Source organism: Lepidochelys kempii, chromosome 8, assembly GCF_965140285.1.
Source record: "Lepidochelys kempii isolate rLepKem1 chromosome 8, rLepKem1.hap1, whole genome shotgun sequence".
Classification (NCBI taxonomy): Eukaryota; Metazoa; Chordata; order Testudines; family Cheloniidae; genus Lepidochelys; species Lepidochelys kempii.
The window spans coordinates 68993305-69016353 of record NC_136387.1 but is presented as its reverse complement, the minus strand read 5'-3'; the positions used below and the strand labels follow the sequence as shown (position 1 = coordinate 69016353).

General features: G+C 40.0%; 1 protein-coding gene across 1 annotated transcript in view; it reads right to left on the bottom strand.

Moving 5' to 3' along the window:
- Positions 1 to 17112, bottom strand: part of COL11A1 (collagen type XI alpha 1 chain) — a 233551-nt gene extending 216439 nt beyond the window's left edge. The window contains exon 1 of the mRNA XM_073356872.2: positions 16703 to 17112. Within this exon, the coding sequence (XP_073212973.1) occupies positions 16703 to 16817 (115 nt within the window). The 5' untranslated portion in view covers positions 16818 to 17112. The remainder of the gene's footprint in view (positions 1 to 16702) is intronic.
- Between the last annotated feature and the right edge of the window lie 5937 nt (positions 17113 to 23049).

The window sequence follows — 23049 nt, the reverse complement described above, 5'->3', positions numbered from 1 at the left end:
CTGATTTTGCTTCAGCTCAGCATTTCATAAATCATTCTATCAGTAACACATGTGAGTGCGCTTATAACTAAAATAGTTCATTCTACTCAGCTCATTGCACTGCCAGCATGAAGATAGATAATCAAAAGCAGTCAAATGTGTGGTTAAATCTCACTCTGTAAAAGTCCAACTCTGGACTTCCTAAAGTAAAAACGTTCCAAGGTTTCCGTAATGAGATGACAAAGTATATGGCTCCTTCCATCTGGTGATACATTTTCAGAAAAAAATACCAGTGAGCTTCTGCTACACTTATTTTAAATAATTCTACCTCTGATATTTTCCTCCCCCACCAAGATTATATTATTATCAAAAATAAACACAATACTGAATGTTAATACAAGTTAATACATCCTGAAAGAATCCCTAAATGTACACCTGCTACAAATAAAAGATATCTATTCTACATTTTCCTAAAACTAAATTTAAACATTCTGAAAAGCTACGTTTCAACATTAAATAATGAAAATCATTACATAAAATCTAAAAATATGAGCTTTAACTTTGTAAACCTTGGTTTATGCCTTATAAAGGCATTCCTATTAATTTCAATGAATATGATATATGTTCACTGAACTGTCTCATTACTCATGTGGGAGACATGCCAAAGCACTTCTACAACCATAAAAGGGTTGGCCAAACTGTTTCTCCAATAACTTATTGGTGTTTTTTGCAATGTACATAATGATTAGAGCTGGTAAAAATACTGCAGAATCAGTAAATATGAATATTCATTCAAATTCCAAATGGCTGCTTAGTTTAACTAGTTTTGTGCCCCTTTTGCTGTTTGCAGACATTTCTACAGATTTCTTCCTCATTACTGTTTGGGTAACAGCTGTTTATGGAATATCTGAATTGGAATGTCAGCAAGACAAAAAAAAGATCATTCATCGTTTGTTGTTCTGCTGTTTTAAAAAGTGTCTGTCAGGGATCAGAGGGATATCAGGTGATATAGGTGATTGCTCATGCATCACAAACAGCAGATCATCAAAACGGAATACTTTCCAAACAGCCCAGAAGATAAAATTTATTTCCACAAACTGTTAGTCAAATAATTTAGACAGCAAACCTAGCAAGCTTGTTCACAACAATTTTCAAATAGGGAAACTTACTGAAAACAGATAATTTTGCCATCTCCAATAACAATATAGCTGTTTTGCTAAATAAGAGTAGACCATGAGTAACAAATTAACCTTATGACATATTGTCGAATGACCACCACTTTGCCTGGCATAACAGAAAATACAAAAACCCCTGATTATTAAACTTTAAAAGAAGTGGTGATCCAAAATGAGAAAAGGAAGTTCCCTGGTAAACCTACAAAGAAATATATAAAATGCAGTGCCTCATTCATCTGGGCCTAGATATCTGCAAGAGGAAATCTCTTTATAAAGAATTTTGGGATCCTGTGCACCATGGGAATTGCTGAGGGGTGTAGTGGTATCTTCCTTAAACTAGTCACAGTTTGTGATGTACAAGACAATTGCCGCCCTGGACAAAACTTCAATGTACTGCCCCCACTTCTCACTCTCTAGAACAGAGGTATTCAGGGAAATATGCCTTGCCCAGGGGCGGAGGGCAGGGCGGAGTGTGGCAGGAACGGACATCAGATTTTCTGGTTTGGGGAGAGGGTTGTGTGGCAAGTCTTCTGATAGTTCAGAGGTTATGGTAAACACCTGTGGGCCCAGAGCCATACTCCAGCACCACTCACTCAGGTTTGGCTCTGACACTTCTGTCATGATGGAGGAGTGGCCTGACCAAATTTGAATGAATGAAGTTTTAACCTGGCACACAGGGTCACAGTGCCACAGTCCTGCTTAGATTTGGCCTGGCCACCCCTCCATCATGATAGAGGGATGGCGGGGCCAAATCCAAGTGAGTAGCATTACTACCTGGTTCACAGGGGTGCAGTGCCACTCAGTTTATTGATTTGGGTTTTTCCCGGTGGTTGGGAGCCTCCCTGAGGTGGGGCCCTATATAAGTGCCCCAGGTGCACATTGGTTAATCTGGACCTGGTTGATATCATTCAACACTTGCCCATATGAGGAAGCCTGAGATACTAAGGACCCTCCAAGTTTGTACGTTGTTCAGTTTTGACTGATCTTAATTTTGCAGGATATTCTATTGCATCAGTAGATATCTGCCTGTGATAGACCCTCTCACAAAAGCTTCCTTAAAGTGACTCTTACTCAGCCTGACTCTAGGTGGTACTCTTCTGGTACAATTTCTCCATCTGGCATTGAAATGAGACAAGGTTTTCACTAGGCAATGGAGTCTATTTGAAATTTACCCCATCTGTTTACTTCTCCTAGGAGAAAAAAGCTAAAGAAAAATGCAATAACTATTATGTCATATCACACTATTGCATCCAGGTAGTATATGGCTTCTGATTTGGTGTCTGGGGATGGGAATGTAAGGAAATACCAAACTATTAAAATTGCATGCACAGATCTCTGTTCAGATGCACAAAATGGGTGCATGGCCCTCTTTGCAAAAACTATAATTGATCAGGAAAAATTCAAATACCACATCTGAAAATTTGGTTCTATGGTTGCTGTGATAAACTGGAAAATAAGTACAAACCTGTACAAGGTTTGCAAATGGATCTGCTCACACATGCCTTACAGCCACAAGAAGTCCCAATGGCTCAAATCGGACCCTATATGGACTAAGCAATCACATGCAGAAAGATCTGAACCCAAGGATGTCCTATTAGAACACAGCTTTAGATCCTAAGAGGCCCCCTGAGGCCCAGATCACAATTGTGCTGGTTACCAGACAATGGAGAACCTAGCCAAAGAGATTCTGCTTCCCACGAAATATCATAGTGCAGAGTTCTGCAGCACCTCTGTACCGTTGACGGGGGTAGGATTTGGCACAAAGGGATTGTTTTCTCCAGATGTGTAACTTCCATGGATGTTAATGGATGTTATGCAGGAATAATGAGAGAAGAGTTTCATATTGTTGGATTTGCTGAGAGGACATGGAGGACTGTATTGTTTAAATTCTTTTTCAGTGTATTGATTGTCAAAAACAATCATTTTACAGTTTCCTTAAAAACAATCTCAACGTGTGAGCGAGGTTCATGTGTTTCCATCTACCTTCCATCCATCAGCTTTTTTTGGTTTGTTTGGAAGTGTTGACTAGTAAGCTGGAGACTGGTGCCCAATATCCCAATACAGAGAGGCCAAAGCACAAGACAACCTTAATGACACAGTGTCTTTAGAGCAAAAACACCTCTCTATTTGAGACATTTAAATTTACAGGGGCAAATTCTGCTCTCAGTTACCAGAGTAAGCCTGAAAGAACTCCATTCATTTAGGGAAGGTATTTAGATTTTCAGTTGTATAACTGAGAGCAGGATTTGGTCCACAGTATTTCATACTGAATGTAGCATTTAAGGCACACTTTGTAATCTTCCACTGCTTTTTATGCTTGTTGCACACTGGACTAAACAAAAAACATGGAGTAAAATAAACCAGAATGGTACAAATATAAAAATAACAGCTTTGAGGAGCAACTGAATGTGCAGAACCGTGTTCTGAGTAGGAATAAAAGATCAACTTCTCTATTGGCATAACTCCATTGAAGAATTTTTTTGGGGGGGGGAGGGTGTTTACACAAATGTAAACGTAACAACTAGAAGTCAGTGGAGTTACACAAGTGTAAAACTGGTGTGAGATCAGAATCAGGCCCAGAGACTTTAAATATTGAGGAAGATTTCACCATTTGTATTCAAGATGGCTGCTGAACTGGCATCTGGATTACTGCTGGAGATGCTCTTGATTAAGAGTGACTGCCCTGCACCTTTAAGCAGGAGGGTGATTGGCTGGATGACCAAAAGAAAGGAACAGTGCTTTATGGCTTGGAGGGGGGAGAAAGATGAAAACTTCTGCAAAAGGGATAGCGTGGTTGCTGACTCATCCCCTAGGAATGGAAGTGTTTAAAAGATGCAACCCTGGGCCTGTAGCCTACCTTTTACAAAGAGCAACCTTGGGTGGTCAGTCACCATTAATGTGCTGTCATTCCATTCCAGATGTGGGCAACTTAAACTTGGTTTCCAGCAATTATACATTGCCAGAGCAGCACAAAGTACCTGGAGTATGCAGGTGAATCTAGCCCTTTTGTGGGGAAAGAGATAGGAAGTGGTGGTTCCATTTTTGGGTCATCACTTCCAGCATTAGACTTTCCACAGATACAATGATTTTTAAAAAATGCATAGTGCCCTACTACTTCTTATGGATTAATAACCAGTATAATTTCATTTAAAAAATAAAGGGCATTTATACTTTGAAAAGTGACTTTGTAAAAATGACACTAGGATTCCATCTCTGGAGCAGACTCTGATCCCCTCACTCACAATGAACAATATCTTGCCCTCCATTGACTTCTACACAACATGTGTACGGGGTTAAGAATCTGGCCTTCTTTGGAGCCAAATTCTGATATCTCTACTTATGTTGCATAGCACCTTACTCTGCAAGCAGTACCATTGATTTCAGTGGGACTATTCTAGGAGTTATGTACTCCTCATTGTTGGTAATGGCAGCAGACCATGGGTCTTCATATTTAGTATTTTATAGTGCCATAAATATACTCAGCACTTTACTCACAAATAAGAGAGAAACTTATTTTTCCTCACCTCTTTCTGTCCCAATATGTGGCCTACAGTCTGTGTTATCTTGTGTGGCTTTCCCATCCACACTGAGGAAACTCCACATGTAGGAGATTCCAGGGCAGGGGCAGTACAGGAATCATGCTGTCAAAGAGGTGTCAGAGTGCTGGGGAAGCCATGCAGCAATACAGAAGCTCAGTTTCTCCACCCAGATGGCTTGTGCCTCTAGCTGATCCTCCAAGGGATCTGGAGCTTCACATTCATAGACTGGAAAGGGAGGAGGAAACCCACACACCCACACCCTGTCTGACAGGAGACTCTGAGGCATACTCAGCTAGTTTAAACCAGTTGTACTCCATGCCCTTTGTGGGAATGCTCCCTGTAGGTGAACACAGAGCACTAAGTTAGACAAAAAACAACCAAAAAGGGGAGTGGTTGTAACAAAGTCATAAGAATTTACACTGTTGACGTTTGGTGTACTTTATGGAATTTCTGGATTTTTTTCAAGTTCAAGGCAAGAGGAGATGGCTATTACCTTTGAGTGGTGCTATATTAAATCGTCTCAGTTTACAAGAATGTTATCTCTAACTGTGATTTCTGCAAATTCAATCTGGGATCAGAAAGTCGGACTGTCTAGTTCATGCATCAGCACCCACCATTAAGATTCTAAAATTATAAGAAAACCTAATTAACCCTCCCATGGCTGTGTCTTTTCTGAAGGAGTAAAGAGTAGCACAAATGTATTTTATTCTCTAACATATGCAGATATTACTTTGGATTTACAAAGGAAGCAGATATTTTGAGTTAAGAAAGTGATAGTATCTGACTATAACCATGCTTTAAGGCTAATTTTATTTTAGTAACTAGCAGCCAAGAACGCCTCCGGATTTACAATGGTGGAGACTGGAACCTTCTTTCTAGTCACTGAACAACTGTAGCACAGGCAATAGCAATGCAAGTTTCCAAGGATGAAAAAGGTTTTCGGTCTCTATGCCTATTCAGTATTGGATCCCTCTGTCCGGGGCAAAAATGGTACAACTAGTGCTAGATACGGTGGTGGGTTTGGGATAGTAGACTTCCAAAAGTTTCACAGAACCTATCCATCCTTGCCTACCAACCTGGGCTGTATTCAAAGTGGTAAGCTAGAGGTAAAAAGCTCCAGCTCCGATGAAGAGTAGCTTTTCCTATTAAACAATTACACATTTTTGAGTAATAGCTTCTGTGCCTTACATGAAAATTGGAAAACTATTTTAACAAGTTTAAAACAGTAATATTTTGGTCAAGGGTCTGTTGACTTTCAACCTAAAATGTATTTTTACTCCAAAACACAAGAAAAACCCTGACAGAGTCACATTCTTGGGTTCCACTATAATACTGAGAGAGATAAAATCATGTCAAAATAGCAACTGAATAAGATTTGCTTGACTCAAGCTATCAGTAATAACTAAAGTAAGTATAATATGTCATCCTTAGTGGACTATGTACATATACATACAAATGGGATTGATCCTCAGCTGGCTAATGGAGCTGCACTGTTTTATACCAGTTGAGGTTCTGGCCCAATCATTCTGAGCACTTAATGTGTCTGTATCACATCCTTTACACCTAGGTAAATAAACCACTTATCACCTCAACCCCTTTTTTTAATGTTCATATCAACTACCTACACAATATCTTGGACAGTAATTTTGTCTGCTTTTGCTGCAAAACAAGAGATTGATCCAAGGTCAGAGCCTTGCTACTCCTGTCTAGAGAAAGACAATATAGAATACCTGGGCACTTCACTGTTGGGAATTATGATTTTAGGGAGATTAAATCTTCAATGTGCTGTGGTCTGATCCCTGCTCAAAAACACCTTTCTTGACTTTAACAGGCTTGTCAGTTACCAGCCAGTACCTAACCCCACCCCACCTTCCTGAGGATGGTCATTGAGAAGCTGGTTATAAGCCAACTCCATCATCAATGTATATCCTCCAATAATCTGGATCTTAGCCAATTGTGTTTCAGACCTGGATTTGGACAGATAGTCTTCATGGTGAACAATGACCTCAAGGCAATGGACTGAGGTCAAATATCCACACTAATTCTATAACATCCATCAGTAGCCCTCAATGCACTTGACTGAGGAAGTATTGCTCTCTTGTCTGAGGATCCTGTGGCAGGAACAAAATTCCTTTTCAGTGGCTTTGATCATTCCTTTAAGAGACATCCCAGAAGCCTGTGATGGGCAATTGTTCTTCTCACTTGTGAAGTCCCTCAATGTCGATTTTTTCGCCCTCATACATGGATCTTGCCACAGCCAAAGACCACTTAAAAGCTTCAGCTTGTGCAGAATTTGGTTATCCACCTTTTAGGTAGGGCAAACAAATTTCAGCACATTTCAGCACTACCCCTTCGCTGCATTTTCATATTCAATTAAAGGTGCTAGTGACTGAGCACTATAATGCTCTAAAATAGAGTTACCCTGAAGATTACCTCTTTCCTTATGCTATATCACCTCAGCTGTATATAGAAGGAAGGCATGCCTGACAATAAGATTATTGCAGTGGCAGGCCTCTGGATCAGGCATTAATTCCCATCAGAAATCTCACCAAGCCTGAACCTGACTATACTTAGTTTAAAAATGTAACTCTTTGCTCAAGTGTCTAATAAAATATAGTTGTTGAAATCATTTTAGCAATTAGTTTTTGGGCTGGTAAATCCTTAGCTGTTTTCTTCAGTTCTGGGAGAGAATTCAGACAATATACTCCCAATTTGGGGAAAGTGCTAGATCCTCATCACCTAAATTATGTACAAGGCTTCCACCTTTTAAATGGATGTAGTAATAAATGACAATAAACAGTTTTACCAGGATTCAATTACTTTACATAGATACTAAAAAAAAAAAAAAAAGAAAAAAAAAAGAGAGACAGGAAGCTGTACACTGAGTTGTCCAATATTTTGAACTATATTGGACAGATATTGATTTTCCTCCTGATTTTGCAGTTATTCATCAGCAATGTCCTCACAATCAATTTTTAAGTATTAATTCATTAGAAATGCCCCATCCTAAATAGAGTGTAAGAGTTGGAGCCACTAAACACAGTAGGCCAGATTCATCTCTGGAGTACGCAAGAGATTAATTTGGCCCAATAATATTAGCTTCTGAAATGTTATTTTTTTTACTTTGTATTGTTCCTTAGTAAATGTGATACATTATGTCGGTAAGCTGTTCTGTTGGAAATATCTCAAAACTTCATTACAAACTGGAACTCAGAGTGTGGATTTACTAATCTTTCTTCGTTCCTAAATTTAGTTTTTTAAAAGTTTACTCTTGTTTTATTTGATTGTGTCAACTATTAAAAGGCTAGCTATCATTTAGCAGTGAGATTCTAACAGTCTAAAAACATCCACACCCGGTGAGTGTTGATGAAAAGTCTTCAAGTATTTCTTATTTATGGCCAAGACTTTCAGAAATGGATGCCTAAAGTTAGACACTTAGGTACATATTTAGGTTTCTAAATATGAAGTGCTGAGTGCTCAGTACTTTTGAAAATCACACTATTACTTAAAGACATAGAAGCCTAAATTTAGGGTCCTAGTTTTCTAAAATCTTGGCCTCTGTTTTTCAGCACCCATCCAAGGTTCTAGGTGCTTATTACAATCTAATAGCAGTGTCCTATTATCTGTGAAGTGAGTTAATGGCCCTAGGCCAGCTCCTACTTGGCAGATATCCAAATAATAAAAACTACTATTACAAGAGTATCTGACACTAGTTTTGATCATCTCCTCAGAAAGGCAAAAGATTGAATGGGCCTGGAGTCTAAATGATCCTTGCTCCCATGGTGATTAATGAGACAGATTGGTGGGGGAGAATGGAGTAACTGGACTGTCACTGCCCATGCTCTGTGTCTGTACAGTGCAAGTCAGACCAGAATAAGAGAGAAATGTGGGGGGCAGGAGAAAAACGTAAATGCCGATTGCGTGAAAGCTTTTATACAGGTTTATTTTAGCTTCCATTGTTCAAGCTTTATTTTAAGCAGTTCTCTTACTGTGAAACCTGATAACTATTTCTTTTTTTTTTTTTGCATTACTTCTCACAGATTATCAGCCTGTTCTCTAATTCTGTAAACGTTTAGCTAACAGTTTAGTTTAATAGCTTAAAATGAACCTGCAATAACAGGACAGACCCTAAGTAGCCAATAACTAGTTAATCAATGGGGGAGCATTTACTAACAGCTCTTGATTTCGATACGGATAGCTAGAGGTAAAGCATTTCCAATGGAAAGTCCTTGACTTTTGGATTCACATCCCTCTTTGGTTGAACAGACTCTGAGTCTGTTGGCATTTAGGGTACAGTTCAAAATGCATGTACTATTACAGGCATTTGCCATATAGGGGTGGTTGCTGGTTTTATAATGCAATGACCCTATTTATCTTTTTTTATGTTTTTATCGGAGTAGTTTTTCATGTTGTCCATGCACCCAAGGACAATTGTGATGGGCACATTTCAGAAGTTGAAAACCAAACATAAACAGTAATTATTATTAATTCTTAGAAAGTTTCATCTACCCATCCCAAAGTGCTTTACTAAAGTGAATATTTATGATTTGCCCTATTTCACAGACCGGGAAAATGAGGCACCGAGAGGTTAATTTTCAAGATTTAGAAAAGAAATCTAAACTATCTAGTTGGAGTGGATGTGCAACAACTCTGAAAATCAGTTTATCCTTATCTAGATGCTTAAATATCAATTTAAGAGATTAACTTTAGGCACCCAGGTTTGAGATTTTTACTCATGACTGCTACTTAGAGGTGAGAAATGTAGTTCTTTTAATCACTACAGTTTTATTGCACTTTACCTTAAGAGCATTCAGATAAAAATGCCAAAGGCTGATGGCACTTCCAGGAGGGCTAGGATATTGTTGTAGATCACTTCAATATTTGGTTGTATAAGAAGAACAGATTATCCAGATGCATACAGGAATGCTTTAAATAATTACTTCAATAACAGGTGGGCTCTTTCAAAAGCACTCAGAACTGGCCTAACTCTGCATCCGACGAAGTGGGAATTCACCCGCGAAAGCTTATGCTCCAATACGTCTGTTAGTCTATAAGGTGCCACAGGACTGTTTGCCACTTGGCCTAACTCTGTTTCACAGAAGTCTGACACTGAGAATCCTACCACTGACTTTGTCAGGAGCAGTTAGGCCAATGCAGAGCTCTCTTAATTCACTCAACATTGTTAAATTATAATTCAAAGAAAATGAAAGCACACAGTGAAGCTATTTGATGTATTTTAGATGACAATCAACAAGTAATTATGTCTCTTCTCAGAGCCCAAAACTGTAAAACACATGTCGTAAAAATCCTACTCAGGTCTCACACTGAGGTCAATGTAAGGATTGCCTGTGTATAAACTGCAGGCTCAGACCCTTAATGATGTTAGCTCGAAGGTATCAGTCATTTAGCTGAAATATTTTTGCAGGAATTAAGGAGTACCCTTTTAGGTTTTCATTACTGACCAAAAACAGTCTAGACATGGAGTGTAACCTAAATTTTTGAGGTTGAGGTTTCATGAATACTTCACATATTTTGCCTAAACAGTGGCTTCTTCATTATTTAGAGTAAGACCTTCTTTTAGACTAAGTATATTAATTATTTCATATGATAATCAGCATTCGTTAAAACAGAGCATGCATCTGCAATCTGATTCTGAGATTGCTTCCACTATTTTTATACCAGAGCAATATCTGGTCAGATGTTCAGCTGGTATAAATCCTTTAAACTCCATGGAAGTCTTATGCCAGTTTGCAGTAATGAGGATCCAGCTCAGTATTGATTCCACTGGAGCTACCGCTGGTTTACATCAGAGTATTGGTTGATGAAATCAGAATTTATTCTCACAGTGTCTAAGCATGATGAAGCCTCTTTTACTTGCTGAGCTAAAAAGTTCTTTAGTAGAACTACTAGCTCATGGAGACAGTACCTTCAGATGTGACATTCTGAGACCATCAAAACACAAATTAAATTCCTGGAATATCATTTTTCCATTACCACAATCTCATTACCATGTCACTGGCTCTGCTGATCACCATTTTTTTAGGTTAGAGGGTAACCTAAAAATGGTGATTAGCACAGCAAGAGACACTGTGTCCCCTCTTTTAGTAGGACATGTGGCTAATAGTTAAATATAAAAAATAAGTGATTGGGACTTCTGAACCCAAATGTTTGCAGATACACAAAGGAGGTATTTCACCGAAACCTTTTTTAGCTTTCAAAAATATCCTGATTATAGACTACAGCCTTGAATGTGGTATATTTGTACATTTTTCAACTATATATATATAGAAAATCTTTAGAAGAAAAGAACAGGCATGTAAGGGTCAGAACTTCAGCTGGTGAAATTTGGAATAGCTCCATTGAATTCAATGTATCTACACCATTTGCACAAGTTGAGGATCTGCTTTAAAAAGTCCCACAGCTTGAGAACTTGATCCTACAACTACTGAAGTCAATGGCATAACTCCTTATGACTATAAGCCAAGCAAATCAGCCCCCCCCCCCAGTTTTGCATCCAACTGACATCAAAGGTTTTTGACCTTGAATAATAATCTTGTTCCAAAATTATAATTAACCATTTAGATTGCTAGAATATTTTTAGTATTTGTGTTGGGCCAAATCCTGCTCACCTTAATGGTGGACATGTGGTGTGTAAGACTCAGAGTTTAATAATACTCTTCAATTGAACAAAATGACTAGCATTTGGGCCATTTTATACAGTCACTATGAACTTAATTCAGTTGCTATTGACTTCAATGACAGCAAGATCAGTATCTGTACTTTTTATTGTGCATTTGTTTTTATTATGCATCCTTCATTTAAACCTGGTAGCAAACAATATGCACTTATAACACCACCTCTGCCAAACAAAATTCTATTTCACATGCTGAATGCATTAACACTTTGACATATACAGAAATCCCAGGCCTAAAATTTACAAAGGTTTTTATGTCCCCTTTACATGTGATAATGTGCTGAAAGAACTCAAATACTGCCAGCTCCTGCTAGTATTTAAATAACGAGGTCAACAATTAATGTATTACATTTATAGTTTGCAAAGGTGGTATTTAAACCTTGGTATTCTAATTATAACTGTTGACAAAATGCATCTGTGTTCATCTAATTTCAGTAAAAGCTAATTTTCCCATCTCTGCCATGTCCATCCAAAGGGCAAGTCTTTATTGCTTTGTGAGACTGTGAGACTCTACTTGCTTAACACAAGAGGTTTCTCCCAAGGTCAATTTAATCTATTTGCACCCATTATCAACAAATAGTCAGGACAACAATAAATTAATAAATGTTAAGAGAATTTCTTATGAAAAGAAGCAAAGAGCTCTAGTGAGAAAAGAAAAACAACTTCTTAATCTTGTTGGCACATGGAAACCCTACTGTTCCTCACTGTACAAAAAAAAAATAATAATAATCTGTAAGAGGCATAATTGCTCCAGAACATTTTAGGTGCAACTGAAGTTCAGCAATAATGCCATGGTTCTTTTGTTATGCTTTACCTTTGTTGGAATTAAAGGTCCTATTGGTACGAATACTGCAGATGCCAAATTTACCAGGTTTTTTGTTGTTGTTGCTTTTTACAAAGCCTTTTAACTTATCAGAAAACATCATACAGTCAAGAATAGGTTTTGTGTTAAGGAAGCTTTTTCTTTTTAGTGTAGAATATCAATTCAAACAATTGCCTCTGGATTAATATAGATATAGCATTTTAGATATGTATCATTTGTGTGTGCTGTGTTTGTGTGTTTATATATATTGGACTTGATAATATATTTTAAACAAGACAAAAAATAAAGCTAGGAAATATGAAGAGTTTTTTTGTCTTGTTTTTGTACTGCAGAGCTAGTAAAAAGACACAGCCTGAATTGTCCTTTCAGGAGTCTGTCAAGTCTCCTGGTAAATTAAATATAAAGCACTAGAGTCTGCAGAATCTACAATACATACCAGTCATATTTCTTTGTCAGTTGCCTGTCTAAAACAAAGCCTTTAATTTAGAATTTCTGCAATATTTCTAAAAGAAAAAACAGACATATTCATGCAGGGTCAGACATCACATTCTGGGAAGATAGGACCATTTCACCTGCTGATCCCTGGGACTCAAACAAACTTTTCAGCTGGGCCCACCAGTAGTTATTCTCAATAAATCTTCTTATGGGTTGATCAACTTAACTCTATTTTTTTCAAGCTTGGAAATGTATTATCTCTTTAACCTTTGGAGGGTTGTGGTATTTTTAATAAAATGAATCTGGCTTTTACAAATATTTTACTATATTTTAAGTTAAAGGAGACATGCAAATTGTTCATTTTCACAATTGAGCATTAATGCATAGCATGCCAGTCAACAGCACAGGGGAACTACATCACTAATAAGCTGATCTGACCAGACATTTACAAGTTACTATTTGAAATCAACACTTCTGTGTTGGTTAATAATAATTAGATGTTAAACAGTTTTATTTTGAGAAAGCTGAAGAGCTACATTTCCACTGAGACCCAATAAGCATTCAGAACTGAATTACATACTTTTAGGTGGGTATGGATATTAGAAAAAAGTTTCCTTTTCCATTGTAATGGGCCCAATTCTCCATTCCTTATGCACCAAGAATTTCTGCTGGTTTCCAAAGAAGTTTGGGAAGCATTCTAATGGGATGACTAAAATAAAGCATCTACAATATCTTCAGGCAAATACTCTGTCGTCCATGGATTTACTTAAACAGAAGTTCATATATTTATTTTCTTTATATAGCTGACCAATCACATTTTCAATCCGAATTCTTAATATTGTCCTGCACGCTGATGAATAGGAAGGTTTCCATTTACCAGAAAAGCTTAAAAAAAAAAAGTTGATTTTCTTTCATTTCTTGCTCATGAAATTTAAATCAGCATTACAATAGTGCATTGACTCCAGGACCTTGCAAAAATTTATAGTGCTGAAGCCAAGCCATTTTGACTAAATGAGTTTATTCATTCCAAATGCATTGCCAACACATTTGGTATTTAAAGGTGAGAGGGTTGGGGGTGGGGGGAATCAAAGAAAGTCTTTTAAAGTTGTATTTTGTTTACTTGTACCAGGTTATAAAGCAAAAATATTTTCTAACGGAGTTGCTGAGAAGTTAGTGGGCACTGAAGCGACAAAATATATTTCACTGTTTTCCCCATTCATTTGCTTCTCATTTCTATGGCTTTCTCTGCCTTAAGGTGGAGAACCTCAAGAGCCTAAACAGAAATTCTCCACCCTCGTTCATCCCAGGACAGACAACTATCATTTTTCTTTATGGAAAAAAAAAGCAAAGCAATATGTAAGAAGAAGTCAAGACTCTTAGGAATTTTGTTGAGGTCTTTCTAAATAGCAGGAAATGTCTTATTTTAAAAAGTAGTTACTATAAAGTTTAACGCTTTATATGAATACATTGTGTAATTTGCTTTATAAACTGACAGTTTATGAAAAGCCCAATAAAATAAAAATCAGAGGTCTAATCTTAATGTAGTTACAAAGATATGATTTATGCTGCATTCTGATGAAACACTGCAATATATTCACTTCATCACATAAGTTACAATGATGTGTCCAAAAGTTTTATTTATTTTCTTTCCTGCTTTCAAGTGTCAGTCACTGAACAGAGCATTTTTGTCTTAGATACTAGTGAATGTTATTTTCTTTTATCTTTGTAGTCTTCTAAATGACAGTGGCGCACATAAAAGACTATTCAGAAATAATTTAATAATACTTCATATGGGAAATTAATCCAGATCTAGCTGCCACTAAAGTCAATGGAAAGACTCTTACTGACTTCAGTAACAGTTGGACTGAGCCGTAACCACACAGCTACCAGCAATTTGTAAGCAAATGGCATACCCTGTTTCTGAACATTTAAACCACTGTGTTACTTGTCAGGCAGTTTTCAGGAAAACTCACAAACTGTGGCAAACTTAAGATGCTCCCTGTCATTTTACGTTTCTGATATTTCCTTCCTTCATTAGAACGGAGAAAGAACTTTAAAAGTAATTCTTCACTCAGGTATTATTTTAGTAAATGTATCAATCTAACAAATCTTTGCTCCTGTTATTATTAAAATTATTTCAGTAAATACCAAGGAGCTTGCGCTGAATTTTTATCGGTGCTGCTTGGGTTCAGATTTTCATTTAAAATCTAGATTCAACCCCAGAACTCATAATAAATACTGTTATGAAGTGAAGGCTGCAAAGAATCATCTCCAGCTCATATTCAATTGGCATATTAGGTTTAAAACACAATCTACCCAGTCTTTGTCTTCAGTATCCCTCATTCAATAACTTCAGTTTCAATATAGTAATGAGTACCCAAACCCCTGCAGCTAGATGGGGGGCAAAGGGGGAGGGTAACTTATCCTTGGTGTAACTCCACTGGAGACATTGGAATTGCAGCAAGGATGGATTTGGCCCCCTCCTCCCTAAACTGTAAATGAGACCAGCAGGGGGCAGAATTACTGATTGATCGGCCACAATTCAAGTGGTGACCAGGTACAAAATGCTGAATGGAAACTTTGATGATTCACCTTTCTGTGCTCCCCACCATAACTACTGTTGACTCAGAAAGGGGGAAACGACACCACTGTTCTCTTCAAAAACGGGCAAATCTCGTCCCAGATAATGATATAAACAAAACCGGGACTGTGTTCTGGGAGCATCAGCCCCCTGAGGCTGTGAGGCCCCCTAACAGCTAGGTTGCCACAAGAAGAGCCTAACCCCTACAGCAGATTGCAGGGGGAAGAAGCGGCATTTCCACTCAGCTAGGAGTTCAAAGTCACTGGAGAATGCACAGCCAGGTTATATGTGTAGTTCCACATATATGCAAGCAGATCTTTTAAGGCCATAAGATCGGACTGTTCCGCTGGTTTCCAACTGAGGTCCCCAAACAGGACGCTTCTGGACCGGTTGTTGCTCCTCCTCACACTACCAGGCATCTCTGCAGGAGCGCAGCTCTTGGAGTTGAGCACTAGGGGTTATGCACTGCGCGCCCCTCCTCCTCCTCCCACCCACCCCCAGACGTGTGAGCTCAGGGCCCTCCCTACCTTCTGAGCTCCCCCTCCCGAGGGGGAGGATTGCGGCTTCTCGCTCGTCTGCAAGCTCCCAGGAATTGCACCCTGCTAACCATGTCCACAGACACCTAACGGACCACTCAGTCTTCCCCAAGGATGCGGGGAAGGAATGGGTGGAGGGGAGGGGGAGCCGCTACTCGGTGCAAGGAGCCTAGCTCCTGGCACTGACCTCCCTGCTGTGCCACGTAGTATCCCTTAGCTCCCAAACCGATCGCCCGGTCAGTTGCGGCTCTCCAAGTGCGAGCTGCACACCCCACCTGGCAGGGCGCGCAGGGCCATGGACTTGGAAGAGAGTTGCCGGGCTAGCAAGGGGCCCATTTAAAAGAGATGTTCTCTTCCCCGCGTTTTGGAAAACTTTTGCCGATTAAAAATCTTTGCAACGAAAATCAGAGAAAGAAGAACTAAGGAGTATTTGAAATCTTGAGATCCCCCCCTCTCCCTCCCCCGCATCTCCCCGCTCCTCGGAGGAGAGCGCAGAGACTTTTGTTACACTTTAGCCAAGACTTTGGGTGAACTTTTATCGGGTTCCTGACTCGGTACGTTCAATCGCGCTGAAAATCGCAGAAACATCTGTTGGTTTTAAAAATGGATTTCGTGGTGGAGGAAACACAGAGCTGTGTCCAAAACCGCCTTGCTTCGCCCCCTGCTCCCTTTCCGCAGTTACAAGAAAGAGGTCGATGTGGGGGTCTTGAACTCATCAGCACTTTAGAAAAGCGCCTGTAAAGCTGGTTCTGCAAGAGGCTCCCAGCTGGGCTTAATACCCTGAGCTAACCCCTCACCCCATTATTTTCGCCTCCCCAGGACGGGGATCTCATTTGACAGGACTTCCTCTAAAAACCTGGCGGCAGCATTGTCCTGCATTTTCCTCCCCAGCTGCGGAGGGGGGCTGGCTGGTAGCGCCCAGCTCCCGTCTCTTTCTTACCTCCTCTGACCTCTGCAGCCTGGAGAAGGAAAGTAAAAGCGATGAGTGTGGTTACAGTGGAGTCCCGCAGCCACCTTTTCGTTTTCCATCTTGTGGACCATCTCTGCATCTCCATGCTGGGCGCCCACAAGTGTGAACCGGACTCCGGGCGCCTTCAATGTATACCAGCTCCGTCCCTTCCACGGTATTCCCAGAGATGCTGCCTCTTATAGAGCCATCCGTGAACCACCAAAGGGGATTTCTTTTCGTCCCGCTCTTTGCTCCGTGCAGGCCCCCTCCGCCCCGTCCTCCCCCGGTGTCCTGCCTTCAGACTGCAGGGAGATGAGGGGCTTTAATCAAAACGCCAGGAGCGCGGCATCCCCCTAAAGGCTCCATCCCGTCAGAGGGCTGGGCGAGAGGCACTCGGCAGCCACCCCCGGGAGCCCAAACTGACAAGCCAGCGGCAGGTCAGAAGCCAATCGCACGCCTCCTCCGGCAGCCCACAGCCCGCCCTCCCTGGGCCCCGCAGGCTGGACCAGCCCCCCGAGCCGCCCAGCCAGGGCAGATCAATACTTGGGGAATGAAAGGAATGGCAGGAGCAGCCCGCAGGGAGCCTCCGTGCTCAGCAGCGCCCCGGCCAGTCCGCTCCGCAGCCGGCTCCAGCCTGCTCGCTCCCCGTCCCGGGGGTCGTGCGGCAGGGGCTCAGCCCGGACCTGCCGGGATCCGCTCCCCGAGCCAAGTGGGGGCAGAGGAGGGGCGGGTGGGACGGGGCAGAGAGCGCGAGAAGCGGGCAATGGGGCAGAATGGGAGGCAGGGGGTGGAAGAACGGGGGAGGGGGTCAGAGGATCACCGTGCCCTCCCTGGTTCCCACAGGTCTGCGCTGCTGAAGTTATAACCCAGCCCAGAGAACGATCGACGCCTAGATCGTCCCTGTCATCAAAAACCTGAAAGGCGCTGCCCGCTACTAGAGCTGGTGCAGGGACACGTTTCCCCGCTACCCACGAGCTGGACGCTTCCAGACAGGGTTTGGGTATTTAAAAGAACTCCGGTGTGGCCAGATGAAAGGAAGGGGGGAACCAACTACCGAAAGGTGAATCACCCCACCCGCACAATGCAGAGCGGAGGCCTTGAAATCGGGGGAGCTGCTGGGCCAAAGTTTAGAAGTCCATCTATGACAAATTCCCTTTCCTCTGTCTGTGTGTATATGGGTATTTCACATTATCCCATATGGTCACTAGAGCATAGTCAGTTTGCTCAGATTAGCCGGACCACTTAAGAATTCTATCTCACTGACTTTAAACGCTTTGGTTAATCGAAACTGACTATTCTTTGATGGCTCTAGTCATATGTACATATGGGATTTGTAAAGTGTGTCTTTACTGGTATATTTATGCTTCAAAACAAGCTAGTTTATCTTTTAAAATGAAAACTGTTTTAACAATCATATAATTTAATAATGGCTTCTAAGAAAATGATGTTTTACTAAGGAGAAAAAGCATGACAAGTTTAAAGCAAAAAGGAATAAATTTCAGAACTTAATAGCATTTTACCCTTTTCTTTACCGTACTGTACATTTATCACAGAAAATGGCAATACTGACCTCCTTTGTAAAGCGCTTTGAGATCTACTAATGAAAAGCACGATGCAACAGTAGGTGCTACTGTATTTCACCATTTCATGCATACATTTCAGTGAGGGTAGAATTATCTCCATTCTTTTACAGCTAGGGAAACTGAGGCACAGAGAGGTGAATTGACTGGCCCCAGGTCACTCAGGAGGCCAGTGTGAGAGCTAGGAATAGTACACAGGTCTTCTGAGTCCTAATTTAGTGATCTGTCTGCTGGGCCACACCGCCTCTCTAACTGCCAGCTTCAATAAATAATGGCAGAGGTTTAAGGAGAGCTTCATTAAACACGTACATTTGGCTAAATCCTGCTTGCCTTTACTTTCAGTTAGTGAGTAAACGCACTCTGAATTTTAAAAGGTGACTTGTGAAGGGAAAAAATGGTTTTGCATCCTATTTTCTTTATGCAGAATAAATAAGGTATTACGTAAATTGGATGGGAGAGGTGTACAAATTCCTGTTTTATATACCACATTTTCCTTAAAAGACTCAATGGACAAATGGAGGACTATTGGATTTATAACCTCCAAGAAATACATTTTAAAAAACTTGATTTTATCTGTCTTCGAATGATAGTTATCAAGTACCAATTATGCAATATGTAGCTCAGGAGTGGACTGCTATGTCCATGTGGAGACCTACTGATGGCAAAAGATGAAAAATAAGCAAACCAAAACAGAAACAAAAACCTTGGAAATTCTAAAAACAAAATATTTGGTTTCAAAAACTGGTTAAGTTACAAGGTGCTAACAATGAACTTACTTATAAAATATGGCTACTTGCAAGCAAGGAGTTAATAACTATTATTATATATTCATTTGTTTATTTGTATTGCCCTCAGTGATGTGCTAGACCCTTCCTAGAACAGATAAGCATCAGTGACTTTTTCAGTGTGTCCTGCTTCTCCCCTTTCCCATATCTGTGGGAGTTCTCAGGGCTCTTTGCCCTTCTCACTTGACATCCTATCTTTGGGTGATCTCATCCACTTACACGGCTCCAAGTATCATCTCTATATTTATGATTTACAAATCTGTCTCTCTGTCAGCAACATTTCTCTGCATCTAGTCCTGCAGCTCAGCTTGCCTCTGGGACATCCCTGCTTGGATGCCATGTTATCAGCTTAAGTCCTCTTCTTGTGTCTTCATACTGCTTCCTGCTATGCACATGCAATTGTCCAGTCATTGCACTCTGCCAGGTCACTGGAAGCGAATTCACAGTCAAGCAGTGGGCATTGCAGGAGATGCTTCATATTTTGAAGCTCTCTGCTGCAATCACAGGGACGAGTGATGTAGCCCCACTTGATCATCGCATCTCTAAACCAGCCAACTCCAGTGCAAAATTGATTAAGGCAATGCCATATAGTCCAGGGTCAATCTCCACCGGGTGATAGATGTTCGAGTGGTGGGAGCCAGAGCACATAGGCTACAGGGTCGTTCTTTACTCTTATTTGCCATAACTGAGCCAATTATTTGTTTGGGTGACAATGTTAGGGGTTTGATGGTGGCAAGAAAACTTTGTTGTGACTTCAGTCGACCCAGTGTTGGTGTTATATCGTACAGCTATGTCTTGGATCTGTGCATTGCCCTGTGCACTCTGCTTTACTAGCAACTTACCAGAGTCCATCAGCTTCAGTGAAAATGGCCAAAACTGAACTCCTATTTTTCCATCCCAAACTGTCTCCATTTGTCCCCTTTTACTACTGTGAACAATATCACCATCCTCCCCATTGCTCAGACATATATTGAATTTTCCATTAACTGGTGATATAATTTATTTTTAAGACTTTTAACGCAAATAAAACCATGCTAGCTTCCTCAAGAGTGGTCTTCTGTGTCTGGATTTTTGATAATTTATGGGGGCCACTAACAACAGCCTCTGTGTTATGGAAAATACCAAATCCAGTGTATATGATTGCTAGCTTAAGGATCTCCAAGGTGATGCTCAATAACAATGATCTAGTTCAAACTAGATTGGAGTGAGTGGCTCTAAGGTGGGGCTCACACCTGATTTGACCAAAGATTTGGAGGGAAGTGTTTCAAGATGGAGCAAGCAAAATTCATAAGTCATTCAAGAACAAGAGTAAGAACAAGGGCCGAGAAGCTTCACCTTTCAGGTCACCAAAGCATCTGAGAGAAGACTGATGTTCTAGAATCTGCAAAATTGGACACCTTGGGGAGAGGAAGTCACAACATCAACAAACTACTCAAGTCTCTCACCAGGTTCTCCCTACACCTGAAGAAGGCCTGCTCGTGAGAAGTGCCGTCCAGTAGAACACCAACATCTAGCTTCTTATCCGCAATTTCAGCTCCTACTCTATCGGAGTCCAAAAGACTGGGAAAGCTCAAGAGTTTATGAACCCCTGATTATTTTCAATATCTTAATTTTCCCTTGTTTGGTTTTTGTCTTTTTAATTAGCTGGAAGACATCCCAGCCCTTTTGTGTTTCTTTATTTAAAGTGTGGGGCTGTGGCTGTTCATGTGTGAGCACCCGTAAAGCTCATGCACGAAAGGTGCCCGAAAGAAAACATTTAAACTGCTCTAAATATTGTCTCATAAAGACACGCATTAAAGAATGTTTTGTGTTTAAAAGTCTGGAGACTTTCAGATTGTCTTCTGTAATTTCTGGTAAATAAGAATTGTTATACATCTGCTTATCAAGGGTGTTCTGTTAAAGTCTGTATTATGGTATTTCTGTTGAAGAATGAAAAAGGTTAGCCAGGTGACATAAGAATTGAAATCTAAGAAGGAAGTTTTAATAGGCTCCAACGTTTTGTTTCGGACTTTAGATAATAATTTGGTTTTAGCTTTATGATACTGTAAGCAGACTTAAATTACAAATATGATTGACTTTGGTAAAATTTGTCTAGGTAGGATTTATCACCAAATGGACAGCCAACTTCTTAGACTCCTGCTTAGAATTTATATAAGGATTAACTATATTTTGGTACTAATTTAATGATTTGATTTGTTGACCTCATTGTGTTTTGATAGATAGTGTATTTTACTCTTGCTTTAGTTTAATTAAAGCTCTAATGATATGTTCTCTTGATTTTATTCAAGAGCTTTAATACATTTATAAAACAGAAACTGATGCTGAATCAATAAGCAATATGGGTTCCAGAATCTTTGGGGGCCTGAGGTGGATACCAACCGGTCAACCTAATAATCTGACCAGTTTTGCTGGATAATTCTTTGGTTCTCATAATTCTCAGAGCTTTCGAAAATCTGGCCAAATTAACATAAACACATTGGCTCCAATTCTACATTCTTGCTCAGGAATGGATGGGTGAGGGCAAAGCTGGCTTTCAGCAGCCTTTGCACCTCTTGTATTCTGGCCCCAGCCCCTAGTGTATGTTGGAGCAGCCTCAGGTTAATGATGTAAACTGTTGTCATATTATTATTAGTTATTTGTATTACTGTAGCACCTAAGAGCACCAATCATGGATCAAGATCCCATTTTACAAACACAGAACAAAGAGACAGTCTCTGTACCAAAGAGCTTGTAAACTAAATAAGACAAGAGACAACAGATGGATACAGACAGACTGACAGGAGAGTACAAGGAACAATGAGGCAACAGTGGACAGCATGATAGGCGGTGGTCTCAGCACTCCAGTGGCCTAACTGTTGTCAAGATTTTTTTAGGCCTCACTTAACAGCTTTAACTGGATTTTTAAACTTTTTTTTTTAAATAATCCAGAGTCTTATATGGAACAACAAAGAGAGAGACAAAGAAACAGAAACATATTTCATAACCAGCATATTCATTTGATTTTTTTTAAAAAGCAATTAAAATTCTTTAACAGTTTAAATTAAATAAAACATTCAAAATATTCTTTATACTTCAGAATGGGTTAGCAGTTCCCAGTCAGTGAGTGACATCAAATTTTGTTCTCTATTGGACAACACGAGATGAGAGGAGGGAGGAGCCATTTCCTGTGTGTTTATCTTTCTTCTATCTAAAATTACAGGCCTTTTCCAAGAGCCTGAGGAAAGGCAAGGTACAATTTCCAACATGGTCATCTTCATCCCTTAGAAATTGCTTCCCCTGAGCCAGAAAGGAGAAGGAAGCATTTTTTTATAGGAAAGCAAAAAAATGATAGATACCTAATGGTAGCTACAAAACCTGACAAGGAAGCCATTTCTGACAATGCACCTGGGTTCTTCTGGGCCGTTTGCAGTGCTCACCTAGACAGCCTGTATCAGCAATGCAAAGGCTTAAAGAATAATACATTCTCCATTCCCTTCATATAGTTATAATCCAGTAAAGTCAACAGAAAGACACCCATTGACTTCAGTGGGCTCTGGATCAGGCCATAGCAGAATGTTCCTTTTCTGATTTTTCTTCCCCACCCATAAGATCTTTGCCGGGTGGGTAATTTACCAGATAAAATGCTGAGTGTCTAGCTTTCCAGACACAAAATTACCAGTAGTTGCTCAATCAAGTCACATACATAAACTCAAGAATGTTCTGAAAAGTTTTTCACAATTTAGATTCTTAAAACTATTCCTCTCTTCTTAAACAACCTCACCATTAGCAACTTCATTAAATGTCTGACTAGAATTTGCTGTTTGTTGTTGTTGTTTTGTTTTTATCCTGTATTTTTTAGGTATAAGTAGTTAACATTTTAGTTACAATGTTGGCACCAGGAAAGAAAATGACTTTAATATATTTGACATTTTTTAAAAATTGGTGAATAAAAATATTGTAAATAATAGATAGACTTGGTGAGCCATAAAATAAT